The 17,750-nt window shown below is 38.0% G+C and overlaps 1 protein-coding gene across 1 annotated transcript; it reads left to right on the forward strand.

The window, feature by feature from the left end:
• Window positions 1–472: 472 nt before the first annotated feature.
• Window positions 473–17,461, forward strand: LOC115918376. Its single transcript, XM_030975638.1, has 17 exons — window positions 473–546; window positions 982–1,099; window positions 1,327–1,505; window positions 2,229–2,456; window positions 2,777–2,917; window positions 3,616–3,756; window positions 5,786–5,932; window positions 6,849–7,304; window positions 7,743–7,889; window positions 8,585–8,722; window positions 10,317–10,445; window positions 11,288–11,416; window positions 11,940–12,392; window positions 14,473–14,595; window positions 15,273–15,392; window positions 15,666–15,826; window positions 16,449–17,461. The coding sequence occupies exons 2-17, from the start codon at window positions 1,014–1,016 to the stop codon at window positions 16,818–16,820; spliced, it is 3,150 nt and encodes a 1,049-aa protein (XP_030831498.1). The 5' UTR covers window positions 473–546; window positions 982–1,013; the 3' UTR covers window positions 16,821–17,461.
• Window positions 17,462–17,750: the final 289 nt, after the last annotated feature.

Below are 17,750 nucleotides of genomic sequence, written 5' to 3' on the forward strand. Positions count from 1 at the left end.
ACTAGTTTATAGGAGGGATTAGACCACCCTGCAAGGTCACTGGACAGGTGGTTATCTCATCAACTCAGCTCTCAATTAACATAAAAAAGAGGATCATGGGGGACCAATGGTCACCGATTATGAATTGTTTTCTAAATAGAGGGAGCAAGTAGCTTCAAGTAGTACAGTGTGGCTTTAGAGGAAGAGAAAAGGTTATTTAAAGAGATGGAGAAACGGGGAAGGAACAGAGGAGGAAAATAGAATTATAATCAGAAGTACATGACAAGAAGAATAAGATTGCAACTTAAAAGTGGCTGACGAAAGTAAAATATGAAAACGAAGAATTGTATGCATATTTAACATAGTAGCACATTCAATTATATATTATTTCAGAATGTCCTTGTCCTTGACATGATTATGATAATTTGGTCAAAATATAATCGTTTAACAAAAACGCTCCTTTTCCTTTTTAAATGTGTGAATAATAGAAACGTCGTAATGCTCTCCGTGATCGAGAAAGTCTATGGCCAGGTGGTGCAGTCCCTTATGTCATCGATGGGTACTATAGTAAGTATATCTCAAATTTAAACCAATGGAATTCAATGCAGTCCAATCAATTTAAACAAAAATAATTAACTATATTTTAGTTCAGCTCAGCTTAACTAGATTCGATCCAAGTCAAGTCAAATTCAATTTAATCTGCATGGATCAAGTTCGATCCAATTCAATAATTTCAAGGATTAATTGCAAGCTCAGACAATTCTCTAAATTTTGTATGATTAAGTGAAAGATATATTTAACCGATTTTGTTTGTGTGTGTAAACTTTTAGGTCCCTAATTCATAATAATAAAACAAGTTTTTCCTCATATACGATCTGGATTTGGATCACGCAGAAATAATGCTAGATTTGTTAGAAATTATTAAAAAAGGATACGTCGTCATAGCAGAATTGTGTATCTATTACCAAAGCTGTATATTGTCTTGTTCATTGCCTTTTTCAGATATTAATCACAAGAAGCAAATCCTAGCCGGTATGCAACGTTTTCATGAGAAGACCTGTATACGTTTCGTCCCAAGGACCATCGAAAGGGACTATATTTTCTTCACGCAAAACTTGGGGTACGTTTATTCTTTCCTAATCATCACTGACTGAACCTATCTTACATAAAAACAACTTTTTTTACCCTGTTTTCACGACCGAATAATTGTATTTGAGGTGTCACACCCTGCCCCCTCCAGCGACCCATCTGAGTGTGCCCACTCCCCAATGGACATCCAATTATTGCTTTCCCTCTGATATCTTACATGCCGAAATATTTTACCCTACTTTTCACGTATGCCTTTAGTTGCTGGTCAATGGTTGGACGAACCGGTGGTCGACAGAAGATCTCGCTGTCGGGAACCTGTAGGGGGAGTCGTGGCGTCATCATGCACGAGCTCATGCACGCCATCGGGTTCAGACACGAACACAACCGACCGGACAGGGATGGATACATCGATGTGTACTGGCAGAATATCAAAGCAGGTGAGAATTCAGTATGGTTTAGACAAATTAAAGGTAATTTAAATTAATGTAGCCATTTCTTAGTTTTCTTACTATTGTCCTTGTCTCAACCATTTTTATTATCATAAAACTTTTTACTTTTTTAACAATGTGCGTTGTCGCAAAATTTAAGTGCAATGACCGATTGCATTAATCATTCTTTCATTACCTCAATGTATATATGTTTTCGTTCTTGTATTGCAAGTTCTTCTTTTCCATGTTGACAATATTTCTTGTTTTTTGATTGATTGTCTTTTTTGTGTGTTACTCTTTTTCCCGTTAACGTTTGATATTTATAATTCAATTTAATGATGTCTTCTCGTCTCTTCATCGTGCTCACTTACACGCTTCATTCTTTTCCACCTCTTCCGCTCCTCATTTGCTTACGCCCCTCATTTGCGTACTCTCCTTGTCCCTTCCTCTCCACCCACCGCTCCCCTGAACCTTCCCTCCTTGTCACCCCTTTCCATCCTCCACGTACCTTCTCTCCACTTCTCCAACCCTTCCACCCCTCCTTTCCTTCCTCTCTTGAAACCCTTTACTCCACCCCTGTAATCTTCATTTTCTTCCCCTTCTACCGCTCTCTCACCTCCCCTACCCTCCTCTTCCCGTCAACTCGTCCCTACCCATCTACCTTCCACCACGCCACCTGACCCCTCCCTCCTTCCCTCTCCCCTACCTTCGTCCATCCTTTACCCCATCCAGGATTCACCACCAACTTCCGCAAGTACAGCAACGACCAGGTGCAGACCCTTGGCACCGGCTATGACTTCATGTCTCTCATGCACTACCCGCTGACAGCCTTCTCCAATGACGGTAAATCGGTCACCATCGGGCCAAGGTACCCGACCTATCAGATCGGTGATGTCGGCAATCAGAACGACTTCAGTCACATTGATATCTACAGGATCAACCTGCTCTACAAATGCGGACGTGAGTTCGATGCGTGTGTAGATATGATTCCTATAGATGAAACATGAGAAGGAAACAGACTATTCATTACAAGCAGCACAATTATCGGCAGTATCAAACAACAAGGTTGAAACATACAATTTGTATTTTAGTTGTAATTTAGAATGTTTTGCATATTAGGTTAGGACTCACCGAAAGCGTTTCTACGTCACTTTTTTATAATTATTATTTCATATACATTGGTAAAATATTGATATTATTTTATCATCAAAATAGAATAGAATGGAACCAACAGAAAGAACCAACAGAAACAATTTTTTTCACATGTTTTGTAATTCTAGAATGCGAGGATTCGGACAAATACTATTGTCCGATCTGGGCGATGATGGGTGAATGTTCAGCCAACAAGGAATGGATGACCAAATACTGTCCTTTCAGCTGCGACAGGTGCACCATCGCTCTTCGCAAGGGTGACGGACTCGGTAAGTTACCCCCCCCCCCCCTCTACCCTTCCTCTCCCCCTCCCTCTCCCCCTCCCTCTCCCCCTCCCTCTCCCCCTCCCTCTCCCCCTCCCTCTCCCCCTCCCTCTCCCCCTCACATTCAGCCGCCGTGAAGGTTTTAATTAATTGCTAATTGATAACGTCCGTTTTCACAAAAACTGTTGATGATTAAGGGTAATGTGTCTCGTTTGTATTCTCGTGATTTTGAAAGCTGATTATTCCTTTATTTTACACGATGTAAGGATATTGATAAGGAGATTGGTGTCAACATTACAGAATTTTGTATTATTTCGTTGTTGTTTTTTTAAATCAGTTTCTAATGTAGTCTTCTTCATCATCTTGCGACAAAGGCGAGAAATATTGTAAAGTCGATCCCATTTGTCTCGTTTACATTTTATTGGATTTCGTTCTTGATTTCACTCTTTCAAAATAACTCTTTAAATCTCTCATGCTTAGGGAGACAGCATCCTAGCCTCTGACGAGATAACTTTGCATAACGAATAAATTCATTAAACTGTGTTTTGGGGATATATGAACATAGTAATGATTGATTATTGTTTTATATTATACTTATATATTCAACAATCGGCAACAAAACATAATCCCAGACGTCTTGTAATATTTTCTTTACTTGCCCATAAATTTGATTTGCCCGCACCATACCTTTCATTTCTCGCCAGCCTGCATTGACACCACATCAAACTGCAAACGATGGGCTAAGATCGGTGAGTGTGAACGCAACCCGGCTTACATGTTGCAGAACTGCCGTCGAAGCTGCAAGCAATGCAAGGCTATTGACACTGAGACAGGACAAGAAGATGGTGAGTGTAAATCATAATTAATTTGTCAAATATCTAAATATCCATGTTGTACACATCCTCTAAATCAATTGTAGAAGTCTATCTGACCAGGCACGTCGCTCCAACATTTTTTGGGCAAATCAAATATTTTCATGCCCTAAATTTTTTATCAGTTACTCTTGTCAGCAAATTCTAAAATATGAGGAACTGTTTGTTTTTTTGTTTGTTCTTTTTGTTTATATGGTTTGAATATTTTGCTCTCCTGATGGCCATTTTCCATGACATCCCTCATACCACTCATATTTGGGAATGTGAGTGGACCCCTATTGGAAACACATCCGTCTTTGATAAGGATGTCCAATCCCTCAAGTGGTAAATAAATGAATAAAAAATAAGATAATACATATGTAAGATACCCACTCCCAGCTCTTTCTGCCCCGAAATGTTCTGGTGATCCCATTTTTTAAATTTTTTTTATTCTATTTTTTTTGGGGGGGGGGGGATTGAGAGTATATACACATTTTAGGTGGATTGGTGCAATGAAAGATAAAATACATTTTTCTGGTATTTTCAAAAGTGGAACAAAGAGATCACGTGTAAAGGTCACCACATAGAGAGAATATAGATGTGTATCTTTTTATTTTTCTATGCACATGTTGCTTCATCTATTAAAGTACAGTATTTTTGTTGTTTGAGGAAGATTAGATTAAAGCTATAGTCATGTTGTGGTATCAATTATAGAAGATATTTGAGGGGAAGATCAAGCTATTTTGTCATGGTTGTTTTCTTGAACAGCCTTCAATATAATGTTTTTATATGCTATTTACATTCTGAAAAATGTTCATGAGCGTAACATTTTGAAGCCTACCTACAACGCACTTAAAGGTACTATGTCCCATTTGCAGGCCCAAAAAATGAAAAAGTTAAATTCCAACTGCATTTGAAAGATAATACTAATTTAGAACTTCCCTAAAAAGGTGGGGCTTGAAAATGTCTTCAAGTGGGAAAATAACGACTATTAATTGTCAAATCGACTTTAGGGCTATAGAGCCCAAAAGTAATAGTCTTGATTTTCAGACAATCGTACCGAATGGTCATACATTTTATGCTGCGCAAAGATTCAATCAGTTTAATCTTGGCCATCACAAGAAGTGGGTTATTGATGTAGACAAATGCTCATGTACCCTTTACAACTCTTTTCATGTATGTTATTACCAAAGAAGAAAAAAAGCCAGTTTGTCACTCAATAGTGTCTGACAGTGAAGTCTAGCAAGTAAACGGGTTTCCTTGCATAATTTGAATATGAGGACACTGCTAACGTTTAAATTTCACAGATAGGACATACATGACATATTCATAATTCCTGCAAAGTTCTACAGAGTTTGAGGTTGGCTGCAAAAGGGACATAGTACCTTTAATATTTATGTTCATATGAATGTTTAATTCAATATAAATTCAATAATTGCATCGATTTAGTCAAAACATATTTAAGGTGTGTTTATGACATATAGTAATCCACAAACTGTTGTGCGATGATGATATGATCATGACTTCGTCAATGTTTGTTATGACTGTGAACCAAATTATCAATTAGGGGTAAAAGTTACGTCTTTTTTCTTTGAATGATTTCATTTAGGGCATCGTGTTTTCATCTCTCATTCTGTCTCGTCATGAAATTGAATTACTAAGAAATATCCACATGAATGTTCCTTGTTTTCTTCTCTAATGTTGCTAATCCATTTGTCAAAATAGCGTGACAACATTATGTTGCAATTGAATCAATTTTGTTTTGATAGTAAAATTCCGTCTTCGACGATATAATTTATCATGCAATCCATGTTTTGAAGCGAAAATGACCATCTTTGATGACACAATTTATTCAAGATTATTAAAGAATGTTTAGATGCCGAATTGCCCGTCTTTGATGATGTAAGTCGATCAAGTACATGTATGTTCACCTCTTCACGAGAAACCCTTTATTTTCAAACTTTTGAAGAAAAAAACATATTTTTCTAGTTAATCTTTGATTTGTTTTTATCATTATATGCAGAGCTCGCGTGCCAAGACGACAACACGCTATGCTACGATTGGGCAACGCTGGGCGAATGCCGAACCAACTCAAAGTTCATGAAGGCACACTGTAGACGTAGCTGTCACGTGTGCACTGGCGGTGACGGTAGAATCATTATCGATACCGGTATGTTATGGACAATATAGCGATAAATGATCGCTCAGATGTCGTCTGCCGATGAAAGTCGAATGTCGTAGGTTGAATGTCATGCAGAAAAAAGGGAAAACACGGCTAAATTGCATGCGAATGGTTATGTGAATGTAAAATGAGCAACAATTGTGCATAATTTTTTATTTTGTTTAATTCCCGCTGCGTGGGAATTATGATTGGTGAGAGTGTTTCTGAATCTGGATGGTGGATAACTGAGTTGTGGTTTGATGGATATTATATTTGTCTAAGTTGTATGATTCAAAGATATTTTTTTTGCAGGTTTTAACAATTACTTCTCTCAAAGAACTATCTATGATTCTTTTCTCAAGATAATGGTAATTATTGCATAAATTAAAGCCTATTAATATCAATGCTTCTTCATTATGAGTGCTAGTGAAACTATGTTTCGCAAATATTGCAGGCAACCTTTTTGGCTAACTCCAAAATTGTGTCTTATTCATTAGCACCTATTTCCACTCTTAATTGGAAGAATTTCCAATCAATTCCTCTGCTCAACCTTGCCTTTAATTCAAAGCTTTTATAAATGAATTTGTCATCTTTGTTTAACAGACCTGGTGCTGGTAAACTTATACACTATCGCTACTATTTCCTTCCCGAGCTATACACTGTTTGCAATCTTTTTAACAACCCCACAAACCCCAGAAATAGCATCCTTTATAATTTCCTGCGATACGATACAGCCTTCCCAAAGTTAAGTGGCCGAAGGCATAACGCTCAAATTATTTATATAATTTTATGTCCTATTCATCTTAAAGGCGAACATTATATCATGATCCCCCGCTTATTTCTATGACATCATTTTCTTGCCATCCCCTTTCGTCCTCAAATACCTCCTTGCATGCCACTTCTTTCCTTCACGATGGGTTTACAGATTCAGATGATTGTCAGGATACGACAATGGATTGCGCCCTATGGGCAGCACAGAACATGTGCAAGGATCGGCAAGAGTGGATGTCCGAACGTTGCCGACGAACCTGTCTTTGGTGCAGCCACCGAATCGTGACCGTCACCGACCAGCCCGATGAAAGCCGAGTGGATTCCGAGGGCGGGATCATCACCGACGAGACAACACGAGCGGGTGACGAGGTCAACCGAGTGGATGACGAAATGGGCGTCTTGGGTGACGAAAATAGCCGAGTGGGTGGCGGAGAAACGAGAGGGAGGAAAGGAGAGATTGGAGCCAGTGAGGGAGAAGATTTTGGCGACAGGACAAACGATGAAAAGAGTTCGGACTCGGATGGAGGGAGTAATGTCGAGGGAAACCCGAGGGTGGAAAGTCAAATCCATGCTGAAGGAGAACTCTACGGAGGCTCTGTAAATTCCACAGGTAAAAATCTGTTCATACAAGCAGAAACAAATATAAAATATATTGTAGACCCATATAACGAAATAGACCTTCACACTCCGCTGTAGAAAACATATTTTATAAACTTTGTATAAAAAGCATTGTATTTGTTTGCTGTAAAATTGGAATGTCATTTTCACATTGTCCAAAATCATTTTAGAAGAAACAGGACAAGGTGGGCAATAGAAAATGGGGATTTACTATTCCATTTAATCTATATTTATTGAATCCTTGTTGCCTAATCGACAACGCAACGGCAGTAAACTAAAAACAACTTCACTTTCACAATTCAGTCATTCAGATAACCACATTTATGACTCGTGTTTACTTCATAGAAACGCAATTTTTATTTTACAGTCCGCTGTAATTTATGAAAGTTAATTAATTAATCTAAATCTTTTCGGTACTGTCCATTCTTAGGTTGGATTAAACCTCAAGGCTGTGTTGACGAGCATGATACGTGTAGTTCATGGGCTTCAGAAGGAGACTGTATAAGTAATCCTGAGTGGATGGCTATCAAATGTCCTGTCAGTTGCGGACTATGCGGGGATACTGATATCGAACCAGGTGAATACGTTTTGGGGATTTAGTATGGAAATTATAGTGTATAAATCGGGATTATTGTCAATCTCTCTTGTTTGTTAAGTTTCTGACTTTTGTTTTCCATGTTATCTTTTTATAATTACGCTTACTTCTATCTATCTCGTTTTACTCCACCAGGAGCATTGAGTCGTATTATTTTCAGATTCAGATTCAGACCTATTCGTCCCCGATCCACATCACTCTTTTACAAACTTCCCATCCGTATAAATATCATGCTTCGTCTCTATGTGCTCAACATTATTTTAGTTTAATGATTTTGGTCGATTATTTTACACACTCGTAGTCTGTATCATTATATATTATCGCAATAATTCTAGTGATTACAAACACAAAAAAACAAAAATCGTTCCTTTCTACTTTTTTACTTTCTTCACCATAGCTTGTGATGGAAATATTATTTTAAAATGTTGTCATAATGTGCTCATGAGGTATTTGTTAGTTTGAATATAAGTAGGTTCGTTGGACTTTATACTATACAACCCCTCTCTATCTATTTCAAATCCATTTTCCTACGTTTTGCATCATAAAGTGTTCGATATCGATTTGCTTTCCAGTTTTTCTATAGTTGTCGAAATCTTTCAGCACGATTTAGCTAATCACGCCTCTGTTTTCTTTTATTCTTCTTATCTATTCTGTGATTATATTTTCCCATTTTCTAGCCTGTGTTGACCGGCATCGGAACTGTTCATACTGGGCGATGATCGGGGAGTGCGACGAGTACCCGGACTGGATGCACGTCAAGTGTCCGCAGAGCTGCGGGCTGTGCGGACCGCAACCGACCGCAGAGGAGATTGAGGGTGCGCAAGGGATGGGCGTGGTCGATATGACCTGCAGTGACCCTAACATTGATGATTGTAAAAGGCCATAGTGGGCGCAACATATCTCTTGACAGAATGGAGATTCTTTTTACAAATCCTGTCAAGATACGGATTTTAAGATATAGATACTCCTGGAAATTTATCTCACATAAACAATGAGTGGCTAAGATGGGTACGCTTGTGTAGAAAAGAAATCTTTGAAAACTTTCAACAAACATTTTGTTTTATTCTATGAATGCAGTGCACACAGATCTCGAAAAAGAAATGAACATTTTTAGAAATAAAATAGATCACAACTGTTTTTTGTTGACAATTAACACGAGAAATCGCCCACTGCGGTTTAATAAATTTTAACAGCCTGCGTCATCAACATATTCCATGAACTCGAATGTGCATGAACTCTAATTTAACCTGAATGATGATGTCAAAACATATTGAGACGTAAGCGTGTCGTCATCATGACGATGATGTCATAATGGTACTGACAATACATTCCCAGACGATGGACATGAGGTGCATGAGATGGAATATTTACTCATCGTAGTCGACATCGTCGGTAGTCGTCATCATCCTAATCGCCTCCTTGATGGATTCACGGATTGGCTAACAATGGACTATGGCACTGCATGGTTTGCTAAAGGTTTGAAATTAATAACTCATTTTGTAGGCTATAGTCTAACAGTTTTCTAATAATAATTGTGTGATATTGAAAATAACACTAGTTTTCTCATTCTAAAACGTTCACTCCAGATTGATTTGTATTTCTAACTATCTAACTATTCGATGAAATTTGTGATGTAGTGTCAAATTTCAATTTAGATTGAAAAATAAATTACGATTTACATTTAAAATGAATTATATCGATTAACTTATCTGTGTCTAACACATCCAACTTTCAGTAGAGTTTAGATTATTCTGCATGTTGCTCTAGTAAATAGTTTACACTAAACTTTTATTGAAAAGCACACTTATAATAACGTAATCAAAAGCAAGTAGCATACAGCATCGGTAATTAATATGCGTATTCTCATGTTGATAAACTAACTAAACATGATGATAAAGCTTATCAGTTCTTTGAGATAATAGTTTTTATTTTCAAATAACATACGAATTCATTGTTTTTTTGAATTACGGACAGAAAGTGTTTTGATGATTCAAACATAAAACGACTTTGAACATTGAAACGGGGGGGGGGGATGAATTTTACAGAAACTGAATGGAAATGATGTAGGCCTAAATATTGACGCTGGTATTACAAATAATGTTTCATGAATTGCAATTAAAACAAATACTCAATTATTTGAAAACAAAATACATTAAATTCATTGTTAAAGAAATTATTCAATAAAGCATTGAATACAGACTAAAATTGCAATATACACATGTACTAAAATGTTAAATCATTTTGTTTGAATGTTATTATGAATGTCTAATATCTTTAAATTAATTTGCATGTATTTATAGTATGAATTGAATAGAGAAATGACAGCAAAACTATTTTCAGACTCTTTTCCTTCACTCTTCAAATTCATGACGATCCATTTAAGTTATTTCTTCTTGTCTGCGTTTCTAGCTTGTGCGGATAATCACCTGTTCTGCAAACATTGGGCTAAAACCGGTAGCTGTGATTCGGGCCATGTCTGGCTGAGGGTACATTGTAAGAAGAGCTGTGACTTCTGCTCACTACCAAAACTAAACCCAAGTAAGAATACATCAATGTCATCGGCTGTTCGAGTTTCAATTTGAGCATAATACAACCATCATTTTTATCATATTCAGGAGCGGATTATTATTAGAAAATGTCAAGGAATGTGAGAGACTTTTAGCAAAATGCAATTTGAAATGTAAATAAATCTCAATTGAGATAGCTTTCTACAACATTTGAAAGTAAGAGTAATGGAGAGAAGGAAAAAAACATTATTTAGTACTATGAGTGGCAACTTGATCATCACTTAGTCTCATAATAAACTGAATACGTTTTTATTTCAGTCACTAAACCATTTTTATTGGAGGGTGTCACGATGAAATAAATGCGGAGATATGAAACAAAAGTTTGCATCACTTGGAATGGATACTGAATTATATGAAGTATCTAAAAGTTATGTTTGGGAAAAGTCTCACATCCGCCTACACTGCCCCCCCCCCCCCCCCTGGTTAGGAGGGACCGCATGCGTGTTCCCCAATCTTCGGTAAAGGGGTACTTTTTCGCGCGACAAAGTCCGGCCCGCCATGGATTTACACACCGGAGATAGGGGGTGCTTTAAACAAGAGGAAACATACATACCCGTTCCCTGAATATCACTGAGTGGGGGGGGGGGGGGGGGGGGGGGGGGGGGCTACCCGTATCTTACAATGAAGATTGTGATATTTGATTATGTCGCTTGAAAAAAAATCCAAGATTAGGAAAAAGTAGTGTTATAGTTGATCACTTTAGGTTGGGCGAGATCTCTCGCAGCTGACGGAGTTGTAGAAATATGTTTCTTTGTACGGTGTTTCCCGATGTATATTCCCCTTACCTTTTTAATCTTCTTCATGTATAACCAGCATGCATGGATTCCCAGCAGCGATGCCGGGAGCTTGCCCTCAAAGGGGAGTGCCGGTCTAATCGGGGCTGGATGGCCTACCAGTGCCCTCACAGCTGCGATACATGCAAGAAACAGAACCGATTTGAAGGTAAGATGGCAAATTTATTCAATGTTTAACAAAAAACATGAATCTATCATGAAATATCCTGCGGTGGGCCATATGGTTGAAGTAAAATGGAAGGATATTATCGCTCCAAATTCAATTTGGCCTCCACAGATTATTGACTTTGCTTGACGTTGCGGTTGATCACATTATATTATGAGTTTTAAAGAAATTGAAAGATATTTTATCTTTTCACACATTAATCATTCGTTAAGATTGAAAATGTCACTTCTTTAATCTATTCCTTTCAGGGAAATGTTGATAGGTTGGAGAAGGGGCTTCATTATCAATATCATCTTACTCAGATTATTCATTAAAATGTCATCTGGTTGTTAGACAGGAATGAACTTTTGTGTGAGCCGATATTCTTATAAGCTGGAAAGGTTATAGTATTCTATAAAGCTCATTACTTTAACGAACAGCAGAGTTGAATGTACCCCTATAAATACAAACCGAAACCATCAAATATAAATATTGTATCAAATCACCTATTCCCTTCTACCAACAGAATGTCGGGACAAAACTCGGCGATGTCAGCAGTACGCTGCTGACGGCCAGTGCCACACGAGACAGCTGTTCATGGAAGACGTATGTCCGTACAGCTGCGGGTTCTGTCGCGTCGGCAAAACTCTACGAAGCGGTCGCTACCGGACGTTCGACCCCGCGTTGCTCGGAGGCATGCAAACGCAAACCGAACAGAACGGCGCCGGTGCGGGAAACGAACTACTACCGGCGTCGAAGCGACGACCGCATCAGTCGTTGCGCTCGCGTCTACGACTCTCCAGTACTAGGGTCAACAGCAATAACAACGTCAACACCAACGAAAACAGCAATAACAACGTCAGCACCAACGCCAACAGCAATACCAACGTCAGCACCAACGACAACAGCAATAACAGCGTCAGCACCAACCAAAACCGCAGAGGGCGGTTCCTCACATCGAGTGGACAAAATAACTCACGTAAACGCAAACAAAAACAAAGAAAACGACGACTTCGAAACAGAAAATCCCGCACAAGGAGTGACTAACAATATTCCAACCCTTGTCTGAATTTGTTTGAAATGTATAGATATAGTTTTGTTCTGGTTGTGTTTGCAATTATTGATGTCCGTAATTTCCCTCTGGTCTTCACATGGATGAACATTGCTTGAGTGGCCTCTTAATGTTTTGAATGCAGGTATTTGTATGTTTATCTATCTCCAAAATCAGTATTTCACATTTTATCATAATTATATGAGCCATGAAATTTATATGATGTAAAGACAAACCATTTTTAAATTACTATTTTGTACTTTAATTTCCGTAACTTTATTGTGCGTTTGCACTTATGCATTGCATTTTTTTTTTAAAGGTTTCGAAAAAGTTTAAAATAGATTACGAAATGGTGCATTTTATGTTGTATTGTTTGTAACCAATGTGATTTTAATTGTTTTTGTTTTCTTCCTGTTTGTTTGCTTTGCAGTGAATGTTCAACCTGTTGATATCAATATCTCTACAATCGTCTAACTATTAATTGATGCACGATACCTTCCTAATAATTTCGCTTTCTTTAAAGCAAACCTAATTTCATATTATTGAAACATTTCAAATACCTGATAAAGAAAAGATATACTATAATGCTGAAAAGTAGGCCTAATTACTAGTTATTCCCTTAACAATAAAATATATTTGCCAACATAATTACGCTTTCTTTCTGTCTAAAGATCTAACATTTCCTCACCCTTTTCGTAATAAAATTCACTCCTGCTAATTCTATCTCTAAAACAATTTACTAGATGAAAACAAAATAATAGGCGTGTTTTAAAAAAGAGCAGATTAATCGAGCATACATTCCACAGACGCTTTTTGAAATTGCATAATATTTATTCCCAATTCCTGCTCTTTTAGGAAATCACATTCGTTTATATTCTATCCACAGGTGAATACCACAAAAAATCTTGGAGTAAATATTTCTTTACAATGTGTTGTGTTGTGATCGGTGTGTTTGTGTATTTGTATATTGAATGATGTATTATATGTGACAGTGAATGCTTCTCTTTATGTTGTACAGTGTGTGTGTTGATGTAAAATTGCTCAGTTTGAAAAGCACGTGCATTATCAAGTTTTGTCATACAATCTCTTTGGACTTAAAAATATATTGAAGAATCATGTTGGCTCTATTCTTTGCCTTGTTTTGCATATAGATTTTATTTGAAAACGTTGTAAGCTTGTTCAATACCAAAATGCAAGATTACAAATCTCAAAGTATGATTGTTATGACGTTATTCGTTGTTTTGCATGACGAACTTGCCGATGACTTATTATGTAATTTGCATCAAGCATATAATAGACATGCATCTTGACACAGCATGGTTAGTTTTTGTCAAACTATGAAAGTGACTTTCTAACGACTGAAACGCCCGAAACTCCCCGTATCAAGTTTGAATGAATATTTATAGCAACCTTTAAAAAGGTGCTAAATATTTGCGTGGGACTATTTCCACATAAATGATGACATAGAAGACAATGAAGGTTTCATGAGCTTTTATGAAGAAGAAGATTTATGCATTTATTATATTCGTATTATATTTTAAATAGTTCAGTTCAAGTACAAAATTAGATCGATCTGCCAGATTCAAGACCATGCATGGTTACATCCTTAAAAAGGTTTACCTTAATTAAAATGCTGTGTTCTGTGAAATTGTATTAAATATATATTTTGTTCTTTTATTTTGTTTTCCTTTGTCTGTGTGTTTTTCTTTGTGATCCTCGTCCCGTCTGACCTCATTATCTTGTGTGTGCAAATCTACGTTTCTTTCATTAAAATATCTTTCTAACTCCCTATATCTCTGTGCTACTCTCCATCTTTCTGTACTTTCGTTCTCTCTCTCTCTCTTCTCGATGGCAAACTACTTTCAATCCCGTCTTTGTCTTGTCAATGTTATCATTATCCCGCTTATCCCTCCCACTCGTCACACCCTACCACCACACCCGACCACGCCCAATCACTTCCCTGCCCCGCCCAACTGTTCTTTGTTGGTGTCACACCCCCTTCCACCAGGCGAGTGCAGGGACCGCAACCCCCAGTGCCCGACCTGGGCCAAGACCACCCGATGCCTCGTCAACCAGGGCTACATGCAGGAGAACTGCCAACTCAGCTGCAAATGGTGTCCACCTGTAGAAAGTATGAAGAAACAAGATTGACATTGAATCGAAGTCGTTTGTAATCATATTATTCTTCAACCTCTTTGTAAAGTACTTGACCAAATCGACTTTTATTCGTCTAAAATATTAATGAAAAACTGTTTGGGATATTGATGTACATGAATCAGGGGCGGATCCTTTTTTTACCTTTAAAAAAGAAAAAGAAGACGAGCCACCCCCTGGGAAAAAAAGTAATTTTTTAAGAGCTCCATACACCCCCCCCCCCCCTCCCACCCGCTTATTCGGCTGGCCGGTTGAGTCTCCGCTAAGTATTTTCTTACGAATTGGGCCCCCTCTTGGGCCCCTCGCCACCGGCTGGATCCGCCCCTGACACGAACGTCTAGAAAACATATTGAAACGAAATAAACTGACGGCAAGTCTATACATGGACAAAATAATACGAGCGAAGGGGTAAAAGATGAGCCGACCAATTGCAAACAAATGTGCTCACGTTTTACTTTTCTTTCAGGATGATGATTCTAACGTATAATTTCTAAAATTGGCTACTGTGGGCGAAAATGAGGCAAAATATTAACTCTTTTTTTTAAAGTGTATGTTAAACTGTGCAATTAACCGATTTTTTTTTTGTTTTTTGTTAATAACTAATCGCACTGGACGAGACCAATATTATTAATTGTTAAATACTTTTTATTACAGCCTGTGTTGACATAGATGCTGGATGTGAGAAGTGGGCTCGAGGAGGACACTGCCTAACCAACGAGGAGGGACTCCGTGATAAATGTCAGAAGAGTTGCGGACACTGCGGAGAAGTGGAAGGTACGTGTATATGACGATCTTCGAAAAGGCAGATCTAGGATATTCGGGGGGATATTAGAGTAGGGTTGAAGGGAGACAGAAATATCCGTCTATAATGCGGAATTCTTTAATAAAACCTTGGTTTGAAACGCGTCGAAACGCGTCATAAGACGCACATAAACCTAGATTTGTCGACAAACCTCCTTTGTGAATTCGGGCCATATAGTCTTGGAGGAACTGCCATCGATGCCAAGAGACTAAAACTAATGTTTTTTATCCTTTATCACATATCAGAATGCCGAGACGTCCATCGAAAGTGCCGTGAGTGGAAGAAGGGAGGTTGGTGTACTCGAAGCCCCCTATTCATGAGGAAGTTCTGTGCTCCGAGCTGCGGACTCTGTGACGAAAACAGACAAGGAAACCAGAACGTCACCGTGGTTCAACCCGTACCAGAGGTGATTACAAGTTTAATAAAAATTAATTTTTATGACACTCCAAGCAACTTGGATTGGAAAGACCTACCGTAATTCATTAATATCTAGATGTAGTTTGTGACTAATTTTCGGTAGGAGGAGTTGAATATGAAGGGCCACTGTATTATTACAAGTCCTCCAATTACTAACTGACCAGTCCTTTTATACCAAAGGGAAAATATCTCAAATATCCCATTAACCAGTCCGCACTGACTGCATTAGATTTTTTATTGAAGACACTCGCATCATAAAGAATTCAAATTTATTGATCCAAAATCACGTTGATGTGGAGAGAAACAAAAAAGGTGTCTCTTCAATTTCTGAACGAAAACAAAGGGGATAAATAAAATCAATGGTGAGTACTGTCAGTTCTAATTTAGATCTTCTTATTAAAATTGTTTTATTTCACTCCATATGACTATGGCGGAGCAAATTACAACAGAATATGACTTCTGTATTTACTGTAGTCTCCCCACTTCATCTTTTTCCTAAACCTGACATCCCATTTTTAGCGACAAGAAAGAGAGGTTTGCTAGCCTTTCCAATCGAATTTAGGTATTATCTTTGCTTATCCTGAATTTTCCTCTTTTTTTCCTTTCTCCAGACTGCGCCAGTGAAGGGAAAGAAGACCAAACAGACGAAGCAGCCGAGACTCACAAAGCAACAAAAGCTTGAGCAGCAAGAGCAGGAGGCGGAGCAACAACGCGTGGAGCAACAGATACGGGAGCGACAGCGGCAGGACGATGGCTACATCGCGCTGGGTCTGGAGGAAGTCCAGAGGCTGCTGCTCAACACCGACGGGGACCTGACCGCGAAACAGATCAAATCACTCAAGAGGGCACGGAAGGCGATCAAGCAGAGGCAGCAACGGGAGAAAGAGCTCCGAGCTATCCAGAAGAAGGCCAAACTGAACAACCTCAACCGCGAGACTGAACCTATCATAGATCGACTTGACGAAGCAGCCGTTCGCGAATGATAAGCTGATACCATCTTTCTTTCTCTTCCTTCATGACACGACTCAAAGATTAAAAGTTAGAGAGACAAATCATGGTCGGAATATCGCCATGATGATGACGATGATGATGATGATGACGATGATGACGATACCGATATGATAGCCCATGGCTCATTTTTTTAAAGTAAATGCAGTCGGTTTTGTGTAGATTATATCGCCAGAGAAAGTTTGGTATAAAAATCGCAAGATTATTACGTAATGGGTGGTGGAATCGCATTATATTTAGTGCTGGGATGTTTGAGGTGTATTTGTAATCGTTCAGGTGTGTGTTTAGGTAGGAAGATCATACGAATTTTAAGAATAAAATGATTGAAATTGGAATGACATATTTTTTCCATGTTAAAGCATTATAATACATTTTGGAGGATTAAAATGAAGTTCGTAAGGGTTAGAACTATCTGAAAGAGCGTTTTGTTTCTTGAATCTTTCATAAAGATTTCGCTGTATGCTTCGATGCTTCATTTTCAGAATCACGATTACATACTAATAGTGATGAAAGAGTTGCACATCTGATACGCAGTGACGAAGGGTCAAATGTCAAAGGTTGCGGGTCAAACTGTCAAGATGGAATTCAATTGGTACTATTCCGTGCAATTTCTGTTCATCCCATACTACTTGTCATAATGATATAAAGTACATTAATTTGACTTCATCTACTGAAATAATAATTTGTGCCCGAACCCATACTAAATATCCCCGACAAAATCTGTGCATTTACCTTTTTACTCAGTAATCTTCTTCTTCTTCTTCTTCTTCTTCTTCTTCTTACTTCTTCATTATCACATTATCATTAATATTATTAGTTACAGGAATTTCAGAGTTTTACATTTTCTTCTTGAAATCCATAGACATTAATTTTGTTTAGATATTTGTGTTATTTCTTTACTCTCA

Source organism: Strongylocentrotus purpuratus, unplaced genomic scaffold, assembly GCF_000002235.5.
Source record: "Strongylocentrotus purpuratus isolate Spur 01 unplaced genomic scaffold, Spur_5.0 spur5_scaffold_8, whole genome shotgun sequence".
Classification (NCBI taxonomy): Eukaryota; Metazoa; Echinodermata; class Echinoidea; order Camarodonta; family Strongylocentrotidae; genus Strongylocentrotus; species Strongylocentrotus purpuratus.

What these genes read in the sequence shown, in the direction of transcription:
- LOC115918376 (XM_030975638.1), top strand. Translation starts at nt 1,014, where the DNA reads ATGCAACGTTTTCATGAGAAGACCTGTATACGTTTCGTCCCAAGGACC. An exon ending in TTCTTCACGCAAAACTTGGG is followed by an intron (nt 1,100 to 1,326) that starts GTACGTTTATTC and finishes GTATGCCTTTAG; the next exon opens with TTGCTGGTCAATGGTTGGAC. An exon ending in CTGGCAGAATATCAAAGCAG is followed by an intron (nt 1,506 to 2,228) that starts GTGAGAATTCAG and finishes TACCCCATCCAG; the next exon opens with GATTCACCACCAACTTCCGC.